We start from the raw sequence: 12,004 nt of genomic DNA on the forward strand, positions 1-12,004 counted from the left end.
GTGCGGTGCTTTGCGCTGTGTGGGGGGCTCTCCTGTGTCCTGCCCTCCACTGGCCCAAAGCTGTGACCTTCCCATCATCACATCCTGTATACGTGGGAGGCACTGGCACGCTGTCACAGTGGTTTACATTTGAATGTTATGAACACGCAATGTTCACCTTGCTAACTATTTGGGCCATGGATGTGCAGAACCTTAGATCAGCGTTCAAAGTTAGGTGGAGGAGAAAGCACAGAACGTGGCTTATGAGGCAGTAACTCAATAGGGAACATCGGTCCATGACAAATAAGCATTTTAAGAACATATAATCTTTTTAAAAATTTGAGAGGCAGGCTCGCTCGTGCTCTCTCACTCTCTCACACACACACACCACACACCCACCCACCCACACACACCCACCCACCACCACACCCACACCCACCCACCACCACCACCACCTGCAGGTTCACTTGTCAAATGCCTTCAGCAGCCAGACTTGGCTGGGTAGGGCTGGGTCAAAGCCAGGAGCTGAGAACTGGGAATGCAATGCAGTTGTCAGAGGTGACAGGAACCCAATTACTTGGCTCCTCGTCACTGCCTCCCAAGGTCTACATTGGCAGGAAACTGGAGTCAGGAGCCAGAGCTGGGAATTGAACCCAGCCATGTTAGCTACCAGATTCAGTGCCATCTCCCTCTTTGTACTTAATAAGTAAAATGTTATGTTTGACATTAATTCCTAAAGGTGATTAGGAAGGGCTTTGGAGTAACTTCACTTGGAATAAATATTTCTTGAATTTAGTCTTATTTAATAAAGTCATAAAAATTGATTCTGAGATTCATTGAAATAAGCTATTTTGCCAAAAATTATGAAATGTGTATGCTGGGAATTGTTGGCAATATGTTTAAATAGTATTTACCTTGAGTCAGAATGGCTGTTCCTGTAGACTATAACTGTAATTATTTTAATGAGAGTTGGGTAATCAAAGACGATTGTTAGATGCTTTTGTTAAGAGATACTAAAAATAGTTCAAGGGCTTATTGAATTTGAATTAAGATCCTAATTGTGCGTTTGTTTCTTCCCCCCATCAGGTGTGTTTTGTTAGTTTCTGGACAGGGGAAATAGCATAATTTCCTCTTTGCTCTGCTTCCTTCCAGCCTCTGTTCTTTCATGGGGCTTGAGGTTCAGGTTTTGCAGCTGTAGGTGACATGCCTCTCTCAGTTGGAGTCATTTTGCCATTTCCTGAATGCCTTTAGGAGCTTGCTCATGTGTTGATTAGCTTCTCCCACCTCTCCTTTTGGGGGACCAGGGTGTCTTTTCCCCTCGATGTTAAGCTTCTAGAGCACAGTCACTTCATCGTCGCGCGGTGCCACTCCCCTCGACGATATCCATGAATCCACTTGGGAACCGCCTGGCCCATGCCTTCACATTCCTTTCCATTTCAGTAATGAAGGATCACGCTCTCTTCACTTGCGAGCTAAGGCCCTCTTAGATTTGAATCTCTTGCCAGGCCCAGGCAGGATGCTGCCACTGTGGAGGGCTTTCCCCCGAGACTTTCATGTGCAGGGTATTTCTGGGTACTGTTTTCTTTAAAGCAGCACAAGTTTTCAGAAGGAAGTCCTCAGCAGCACTAGGAATTAGCACTAAATTCCACAGAGCAGCTTCCAGGCCCTGGAGGCAGATGTTTCCTCCTTCTGCTCTCATATCTGAAGCCCAGTCCTTTCCTGCCTGGGTAACTTAGTCTCCCTTAACCTCTTATCTACTTCCTAATGCCCGGCTCCAATACCTGGTTGTCTTTTGCAATCCACCTTTGAGAAAGAGACACCCCTGTGGCAATGCACCTGCCTATCAGTTCAGTAGAGGCAGAGGAGCTTGTTCTGTTGGGTGACCCTGCGACAGCCAGCCCAGCGCTGGACCGACTTCGGGGTCTCTGTAATGGTGTTCAGAATGGCCCATGAGGACCATGAGTGTGCCCCAACTTTTTCATCACAAGAGGATTTAAAAAATACCATAAAATCTTAGAAGAACACTACCCCTTGAATTTTGGATTATTTTCTGTTAATTCCCTGTGAACTTGTAGAATAAAGAAGTTTGCTTATTAACTCAAATGCTAAAGTATAAGAGTTTCCTATCTAATTATACAGGGATTCCTGTTTTAAAACATTCTCATGTGTGAACCATCTCATACACATAACACATTTAAATATTGTGATGTTTGTCCTCTTACTGGTTATTCTTGACAGTCAAGATTAAAAAAAATTTTTTGGAATGGGTTCTAGTTTTTGAAAATCAGTGTGGTTCTAAAAGATGATGAAACTTTTTTGCCTGTTTGTCATGTCCTATTTTATATCCCAGTTTTGAGCTTTATTTGATGCCTTACTGTTCTCATTTCAACACAGATGTCATTGTAAAGTGATTCTCCCCAGTGATATTATATAGCCAATAGAAGCAAGCTTCTGCCAATGACGTAGCCAGAAGAAGGCCACATGACTACTTGCTATGGTTATTTATGGTTATTAGAGGAATGTATATGGGCTTGGAAAATGTTGTCAGAGCAGTTTTAGGAAAATGGTTGCAGCTCATTTTTAACATAAGTCTCCCTTGTGCTTTGCTGTATGTCATGGCATTGCATCTCTCCATGTCGGGATGACGACCAGAAACCTTGCTGAGTTTAGAGCTCAAATGTGTAAAATAAAACCAAGATACTTTTTTAAAAATTGTTTTGAATGATATGCCATTTTCATCTTATTTCTTTTCAAATTTTATATTTAAGTGTGACTCCTGTACATAGCATAAAGTTGTCTTGTTTTTTAAATCCATTGTAACATTCCTTGCCTTTTATTGTAGTATTTTGTCCATTGACATTTAATGGAATTATTGTTACAGTTGGTTCAATACAAAGTCCAAATTGTTGAAGCACACAAGGTGTAGGCAAGTTTTTTTTTTTTTTTGGTTACTTAGTTTAGAAATATCCAGTTTTTGTGGCTGAATCAGAGCTAGAGAGGAAGAGAAACACATTGAGATTAGTAGCTCTCAAATGTGGATGAAAATTTAAAGTAGGCTATTTTCGGAGGGTTCAATTCAAAAGGGGATTTTCCCTAGAGTGATTCAGAAATACTCCAGGGTCCAGGAATGAATGAAAGGGAATGCCATCTTGAGAGCTCCTGAAGAAAACAGCTTGAAATGAGAAGAAAGACTTGTTCCGAGTTCAGCAGCTTTGTTCTCTTAGACAGTGTGGCCGGTGAAGAGGACCGGTGAGAGTCCCCAGGGTGGGTTCGGTGCTCTGGAGAACTTCTCACCGAGTCCTTGGGGAAGAGCCAGAGAGGCTGTCGCGTTGGGGCCGTGTTTGGCAGAGCACAACCTTTAGGTGGCGGTGGTGTTGGACCCGGGTGTCGCCAAGATCTTTTCCGCTTTGCCCTTGAAGCGAAGCAAACTTAGAAAATGGCAGGGTGGGGAGCATATGGTTTTGGGAACAGACGCCCTGCTGCTGCTCCTGATGACGGTGAAAGCAGACCCACTATGATTAACGCTGTGAACGGAAATAAGATGGGAGAGGACGTAAATACCAGCTAGGCCATCTTGGACGAGCAACCCAACGCTCCACCCTGACTACAGGAAGTGACACGTGTGCCCCAAGCCAAACTTCTCAAACCCACCCATGATGGCTACAGCTGTTTGGAAGCATGTGGCGGCCATGGGGCTGGGGGAAGTTTGGCTCTGGGTGAACCACCGTGGAGCTGACCCGGAAATGAGGGGAGCCGGTGACTGGCTGCATGTCAGGCTCTCTATTCTTAGAGTGGGGCTGGAAGGCAGGAGTGGCAGAGAAAGCCATGCTCTTGATGTGGCGGGACAGAGGCCACGCTGCCTCCCTTCCATTATCACCGTTATCTCATAATTAGCCGTTCACTTCTGTGTGTGGTAAATAACCATGCTGACATGGTCACAGAATAACGAGAAGCATGTGGGGCACAACTGTTTCCAACTAAAAGCTCCTCTAAAGAGTTATTTAGGCTCCGTAATTACAGAGTTATTTGCAAGCCGCATGTGGCTTCAGTTTTTAGTTATAAATGGCCTCGCTGATGATGGGTACGTGCTAATGTTGCCAGAGAAGAGAACAAGATTGAGAGGAGCCTTGTGTGCTTTGGGACCCTCCCTTTTGGCATTTTGTAGAAAGGTGAAGTCAAGATCTGGGTTTATAAGGAAGAAGTCTGATGACTTGTATATTGTAGGTGAGATGGTTGTGTCCGTAGGACAGGCCAGTTTTCCTAGTCTGGAGTTTACTTTAATTGGTACATTTTCATGTCACTGTGAAATCAGTGGCTCTCTAGTGTTCTAAAATAATACTCTTTTTAGCCTCTATGTTGTATTAAAATGATACTCTTCATGACAAGATTCAGGCCCTGTCTTTCCCAATGGATGGGCAGAAAAAAACCCGAGAGTTCACCGTAGGTATTTGACGCGAAATAAACGCACAGCAGGGTCATTGGTGATCTTGTAAAGCAGCTGAGCGTGTGTGTGTGTGTGTGTGTGTAAATGTGCATCTGTGTGAAGGTGTCTGCGTCATGGGTGTGTTTGAAGTCACTTTGCATTATTTTGGATCTAGTTATGGTGTAACCATGAAGCTAAATGTTAGTCCTGCAGGGAGGGGACAAAGGGCCGTGTTAAACAGTCCCCGGAGAGTGAATGCGTGTGGTTGGGAGACTTTCTGTTTCCCGCCAGCCGGGATGATGAAGGTGGCATCTCTGTCGTCTTGGATGAGGGGCCCGGAGGAAAGCTAGCAAGAAATCAAAGCCTGCTTTCCTTTCCTGCTGGAAGGCTGTAGAAGAAATGCATTCCCTGATGTTTGCCGTTCTTCACGGAGCTCCCTCCAGCAGTGACTTTGCCACTGCTTGGAGAGAATCCACTCACTCATTGGTTCATTCATTCCTGACTTGGCACAGATCACATTTTGTGTGTTTATCTCTGTGGATAGCACAGCGATTGCTTAGATAGAAAAGCTCCGTGCAGAGGAGATTAAAAGGGATAAGAGGATGTGTACGTGACTAATTACGGCACAGTGGTTTCCTGACAATTATTCAGGACTTTGCAACTTTCAGAGTGCTTTTTACACACATTTGTGTGGTCCTCTAATTGCAGGTACGTGACTACATTCCTCATCTTGTAGGTGACGAAACCAGGTTTCAGCCAGGGTGAATAACTTGCCTGAGGTCACACAAGTGGTTAAGGTGCAGAACTGGGGACAAGGGACTCTCATCTAGGATGTTTTCTGCCTTCATATGAGGGTACTTCAGGAAGGCCCTAGAACGATACAATTAAAATCTAATTTTATTTTGGTGCAAGAAATTTTTAAAATCCAGGCATAGTTTTTCCATGAACTTTCCGAAGATTCTATGTATTCACTGTCTTTTCCACTGTCCCACATGGGGAGCCAGAGAACCCTAGAGGCGACTGAGGCCCTGAGCTGTCTTGGAGCACCAGCAGAGCTGTGGTTGTCTAGTGAGCGAATGCAAGGGCTTTGAGGACAGAGATTAGTGTCCACCGTTCAGTAGGGTAAGTTGAGCAGCAAGTTACTCACAAAAGACCCTGGGCCAGATATTTTCAATCTTTGTCTTTTGTTTTTCAACAAATGCCCTCACAGTCTGTTTACTACCTGGAAAGCTATAGACTCCTTGGTGTGTGGGTCCTGTCCATCCTCCTTGTCGTCCAGCTGGGGGAAGGCTGTGCTCACAAGGAGCTGCTGGAGGAGGAGACGATGAGCGGGGAAGGATGTGTTTCATGAAACTGTCAGGTTTAAGTGGTCCCTCCTGAGAAAGGGATCACGGGCTGCTTGTGTTACTTCTCAAGATCACTTTTCCTTGAGGCTAACATTTTGCAGAGTTGTGATGAAGATTCAATCTGATCATGAACATGAGGGCACCCGGCTCCTTTTTCTTTTCTTTCCTTTTATTTTATTACTTTTTAAAGATTTATATATTTATTTGAAAGACTGAGTTAGAGAGATGGAGGGAGAGAGAGATCTTAGATCCACTGGTTCACTCCCCAAATAGCCACAATGGCCAGGGCTGGGCCGGGCCAAATCCAGGAGCCAGGAGCTTCTTCTAGATCTCCCATGTAGGTGCAAGGGCCCAAGCACTTGGGGCATCTTCAGCTGGTTTCCCAGGTGCAGTAGCAGGGAGCTGGATCAGAAGTAGAGCAGCCAGGACACAAACCAGTGCCCATATGGATGCCAGTACTGTAGGTAGCAGCTTAAAGAACTATGCCACAGTGCCGGCTCTGACACCCGGCTCCTTGAAGGTGCTTGGTAAGTTGTCAGTATCATTGTTTCACATACCTTCTGAAGAAAGCCACAGTGCTGAGTGGCTTGGAGGACCCTCTGCAGTCTGATGGCCAGACTGAAAATCTTCCTGTATTCCAGCTTGTCACCATTCTTCCTGCTTCTAGACTGTACCTGGTCATCTTGTCATGTATCCAAGAGCAGAGGGCAGAGGCTGGGTCTGACTCCACTGTGTCATGCTGGCCATGTGGCCTTGGCAAGGGATGTCTTCGTTTTGTGCCAGTCTTGTTGTGAGATTGAAACACAGAGGGCTTGGGAGCAGTTCTGGTACATGGTAAATGTCACCATTAGTAGTTGTAATTGCTGTGGTCTGACCTGGACACGTGCCTGTTTGTAGTCCTGCAGTGTGGCCTCAGCTCCATTGTTCTTCATTTGGACCTGCCCAGCTCTCTCTCCTTATGCTCTGCCTTCCTTATGACATGGGGCTGCACAGAACCCTCATCCCCATCTTCCCTTATGTTCTAGCCTAGAAGCCTGTTTTGCTAATTCATTCTTTTTTTCTAGTTCATCTTTTCTTTTTTTATGTATCTCATAAATACAACGTTAGGAACATAATAATTCTTCCATACCTGCCCTCCCATGCACTCCCCCACCCCCTTCCTCCTCCCTCTCCTGTTTAAGTTCAAGAAAAAGCAAAAAGAAAAAAAAGAATGGAATAAAAAGAAGTGTTCCTCAACAGTCTAGACAAGGGCTGTTCTCTGTTACTGCTTGAAGGTGAGTTCATTTTTCCTCCTTCCTCTTTTCCCTTCCTTTCTCCCCTTTCTTTCCTTTTAGAAGCTTAATTGTCTTTAAAGAAGAACCCAAGGATAAGACATCTTTGCGAGCTCTTAGACATAACTATAACTTATGAAACATAATATCCTCCCTTTGATTCTTAAAATGGAAATGATTTGGGGGAACAAGTTTTAGTATTAAGTCTCATGATAACAACTCTTTGAAGACAGATGTCCTGCGTGGGAAGTTAGTGCACAGTGACTCTTGTTTATTTAACAAATAACACTCCTAAAGTGCAACATCAGTGATCACCCAAGGCTCTTGACGTGAGCTGCCTTGGCTATGGAAGCCTTTAGGATCCCCTAGCTCTACAAGGCCATAAGCAAAGTGGAAGTTCTCTCCTCCCTTCAGAGAAAAGTACATCCTCCTTTGGTGGCCATTTCTTTCCATTGGGGTCTCACCCGCAGGGGTCCTTTTATGTGGGACATTTTTTCCCCAGAGTTTCTTGGCTTTTCATGCCTGAAATGCTTCCCCTGGGCTTTCCAGACTGGAATGCCTTTAAGGGCTGATTGTGAAGTTGGAGTGCTACTTAAAGTGTTTGTCATTCTATGAGTTGTCTGTATAGACGGCTTCCCATGTTGGAGCCTTCACTCCTTTTTAATTCCATTATTGTTTCCAAACACTTAGTCCTATTTATATGATCACTGTAACACTTGATCCTATCTTATGGTCACTTTACTACTTATTCCTATCCATTTGATCTTTACAACACTTAAGCTGCTATTTTTATCAGCCAGCTTAAGGGATTTTGGGGTCCTATGGCTAGTTGTTAAGCTGTACCCTTAGAAGTAAGTCCATAGGACTATACTGCTGTGCAGTTGTGAACCGCATACATTTCACAGTTATAACTTTAGGATCTTAGTAATTCTTCCCATTGTGCCTGCCCTCCCACCCTCGCTGCCACCTGCATTTCCTCTTCCCTTTCTTATTCTCACTTTTTTTTGGGACAGGCAGAGTGGATAGTGAGAGAGAGAGAGAGAGAGAGAGAGAAAGGTCTTCCTTTTGCCATTGGTTCACCCTTCAATGGCCACTGTGGCCGGCGCGCTGTGGCGGGCACATCGCGCTGATCTGAAGCCAGGAGCCAGGTGCTTCTCCTAGTCTCCCATGTGGGTGCAGGGCCCAAGCACTTGGGCCATCCTCCACTGCACTCCCTGGCCACAGCAGAGAGCTGGCCTGGAAGAGGGGCAACCAGGACAGAATCCGACGCCCCAACCGGGACTAGAACCTGGGGTGCTGGTGCTGCAGGCGGAGGATTAGCCTAATGAGCCGCAGTGCCGGCCTCTTATTCTCACTCTTATTCTTTATAAAGATCTGTTTTTAATGAACTTTATACATATATGATTAACTGTGTTAAGTATAGCGTTCAATGAATAGTATGAAAGAGAAAAAGATAAGGAAAATATTATAAAGGAAAAAAAATTCAAAATAAGAAGCTGTTCAACAGTCAAGAGAAGGGCTGTTCCAAATCATTGCTTCTCAAAGTGTCCATTTCATTTCTGCTTGTTGCCTTCTAGGTGCTCTTTTATACTTATCAAAGGTCACGGAGAACATGGAATTTGTCCCTTTGGGAGTGGCTTATTTCACTAAGTTTTCTAGTTTCATCCATTTTGTTGCAAATGACTGGACTCTTTTTTTTTTTTTTGCATGTTTTTTACTGCTGTGTAGTATTCCATGGTGTACATATCCCATAATTTCTTTATTCAGTCTTCAGTTGATAGGCATTTAGGTTTATTCCATGTCTTAGCTATTGTGAATTGAGCTGCAATAAACATGGAGGTGCATGCAACTGTTTCATATACTTATTTCATTTCCCATGGGTAAATTCCCAGGAGTGGGATGGCTGGGTCATATGGTAGGTCTATATTCAGATTTCTGAGGTTTCTCCACACTGTCTCCCATAGTGTCTTTGCCAGTTGACATTCCCACCAATGGTAGGTTAGGTTACCTTTTCCCCCACATCCTCACCAGTATTTGTTATTTGTTAATTTCTGTATGAAAGCCATTCTAACTGGGGTGAGGGGAAACCTCACTGTAGTTTTGATTTGCATTTCCCTGATGGCTGGCGATCCTGAGCATGTTGTCAAGTCTGTTGGCTGTCTGGATTTCCTCTCCTGCTAATTCATTCTTTAGGACTGCCTTTGCTACCCCTGGAGGATTCTCTGCTCCAATCTGCACCGTGCTGAGGCCCCTGCCTTGCTCTGCCATGTTTCCTGGGTGTCTTTACCATGGGTTTCATGTGGTGGGTTGCCACTTTTGCTGTGTTTTCCTCCCTTGCTTTTGACAGAGAACTCATGAAAGAAAGGGCCAGCTATTAACTCCGTCTTCATTCCTAGCTTCTTCCTGACCATAGACCCTAAAAGAGTATATAGTAATCCATCAATTAGAAGAGGAACTTTATCTATCGTAAATACATTATCATGTTGTTAGGGTTATTTTCCAGTTAGCTGGGAGGGGCCAAGTTTACTGTATTAGTAGATTTTGAGGAGGCAAGGCCTGGCCTCCCTCCCTCGGTAAGAGGTTCTTTGTCTTCCTAAGGCAGGGTGAGCTTGGGGGCCTTCAGGACAAGAACCATGGTAAGCCTAATAGTAGCACTCTGCCTCTGGTAGCTGTTAGGGTTTTTGTTGTTTGTAAAGGTGAGTTCTAGATTTAGCTCAGTGGTAGTAATGTCAGTTATTTGGTATTTGATAGTGTGTTCCTAATGTTTGAAAAGAGTTTTTTCCCTTATTGTTTTAATTAAAACTCCCATGTATTGATAGGAGTGGTTTTCTCATTGTATTGTCGTATGGTCCTAAAAAAAGGCTCAACGTTGTCTAGTTGTAGGCATGTGACAGAAGATTTTCTCTTTGGTTCTTTGAACTACCTAGATTTTAATTATTTTTTTTAAACATGTATTTATTTGTTTGAAAGAGTAACAGAGAGAGAGGTCTTCCATCTGCTGGTTCACTCCCGAAATGGCTGCAATGGCTGGGGCTGGGCCAGGCTGAAGTCAGGAGCCTGGAACTCCATCCAGGTTTTCCATGTGGGTGGCACTTGGGCATCTTCCACTGCTTTCCCAGGCTCATTAGTGGGGAGGTGGATTGGAACTGGAGCAGCAAGGACTCGAACTAGTGTCCATATGAGATGCCGGCATCACAGGTGGCAGCTTAATCCACTGTGCCACAGCACCAGCCCCAGACCTAGCTTTTAATAAAAAGAGCCATGATTATAACAAAGGGATTATGCAAGGTCTCTCCTCCGAGTATCATAAATTGATATCATTTCCATTAGTGGAGAAAACATGGGGAAAGGTAATATGGGCCACAAGGATTGTTTTATTTATTTATTTTAAGAACTTGAAGGAAATAAAATGTGGTGTCTCAGTTTGCTTTCCATTGCACATCAGAGTGGCCCTTTCAAGAGCCTGTGGTTCCATCTGACAAACATGTAATCATAAGCTGCATTCTAAGGACTTTTTCTCCGTTCTCCCCTGCAGCTTTGCCCTGTCGGATGAAGCTTACCGATCCCTACGTGATCAAGATAAAGACCAATGTATTCTCATTACTGGGGAAAGTGGAGCAGGAAAAACAGGTAAGGCCACCATCGAACAACCTGACCTTCTCTGCAGAAGGTAACAGCTGCCCAGAGTGAGGACAGCAAAGGGGGCAGGTGGAGACCCGTGTCACAGGACCACTGTCAGTTCCTTTGCAGGAGGTTACTGCTTTGGAGCAGTGGATGCTCACAGGGAAGGACTTGCCTCATCTCTTCAGTGAAGGTGCAAGGTTCCTGTGGGTACCAAAAGGGTTTTAACCCACAGGAAAGTCCAGTACTGGTTCTAGAGTTTTCTAGCCCAATCTTTGGGTGCTTCAGGGTCTTTACCTTTCCTGCAAGTTGCCAGAGGACCGAAGTGTGGTCCTGTCCTCAAGCAATGCTAAGCTATTCTGGAGTTGGGAGGCCACAACCACATCTCATCTGTGCTAAACAGTGAGAGAAGGCACCAGGGGAAAGGTTTAATTTTATTCTAGAGTCTTCCTCTGCTCTGTGAAGAATTGAGATTTTTTTTTTTTTTTTGTATAGTGTATTTTTTTAGATGCCTGGCAACCTCTCCATAAAATAAAAGGAGTTATGCTTTTTTTCCCTTGTACTTTTAGTGACTGCATTTCATATGATTTGTTACTTTGAAGGAGAAAGGGATTTTACCCATAGTACCTAATTAACTTGGAAAAGATTCAGAGGAGCTACACTCTCTGGTACAGACTTGCAAGGGTTAAAACCACTGTTGACCTTGGGTGTCTTTGGTGGGACTTACAGTTCAAGGGGGGAGGTGGAGGGTGAGAGAGATGATACTTCCATAATGTTCCTTCTGTAAAACATTTGCTTTATAGATGAGAATTTGATAATTGTTGCTTCTTTTGGTATGCAGAGGTAGCATTTTAAACATTTCCTGCTTGTCTGCCTACTTAGTTATCAGAGTTACACATTTGCAGTCCCCACAGATCAAGAGAAGAAAATCACCGCACGAAACCCCTTTCATTCACAAGCTCTTAGATTTGTGCCTTGGAAGTCTCGTATCTCCTTTGAAAGAGCATTTCTTCCTATGCCTCTTCTTCCTCCACTGAACTTCTGGGACTCCTCCCTGCTCCCCCGTGTAGCTGAAGAAGCAGTGGTCAGATCCTTGAACCCGGTGCCCTTCGTGAGTCCTGTGGGGACGCGGTGTCCTCTCCCTGCTGGGTTGTACAGGATCCAGGGCTGGATGGGCAGAGTCGGAGGGAAAACGACTGGCCTGTAAGAATCTAAAGTAGCAGAAAGCATCATAGAGTGTACTTGGGAGAGATCTTAGTTGTAGAGAATCTACTGTAGGACCCTCCGCATGGACAGCCAGACTCCTTCCTGCAGTGAGGGAGGGCTCACTGCTTTGTAAGGCGACCCATGGACTTTGTCCTACA

The 12,004-nt window shown here is 44.6% G+C and overlaps 1 protein-coding gene across 1 annotated transcript in view; it reads left to right on the forward strand.

Annotated features, from left to right (window-relative positions):
- The window catches only part of MYO1B (myosin IB), a 163,296-nt gene that overhangs the window by 62,140 nt on the left and 89,152 nt on the right, over positions 1 to 12,004 (forward strand). Inside the window, 1 exon segment of the mRNA XM_062189379.1 lies at positions 10,555 to 10,649. Coding sequence (XP_062045363.1) covers positions 10,555 to 10,649 — 95 coding nt within the window.

Source organism: Lepus europaeus, chromosome 1 (assembly GCF_033115175.1).
Source record: "Lepus europaeus isolate LE1 chromosome 1, mLepTim1.pri, whole genome shotgun sequence".
Classification (NCBI taxonomy): Eukaryota; Metazoa; Chordata; class Mammalia; order Lagomorpha; family Leporidae; genus Lepus; species Lepus europaeus.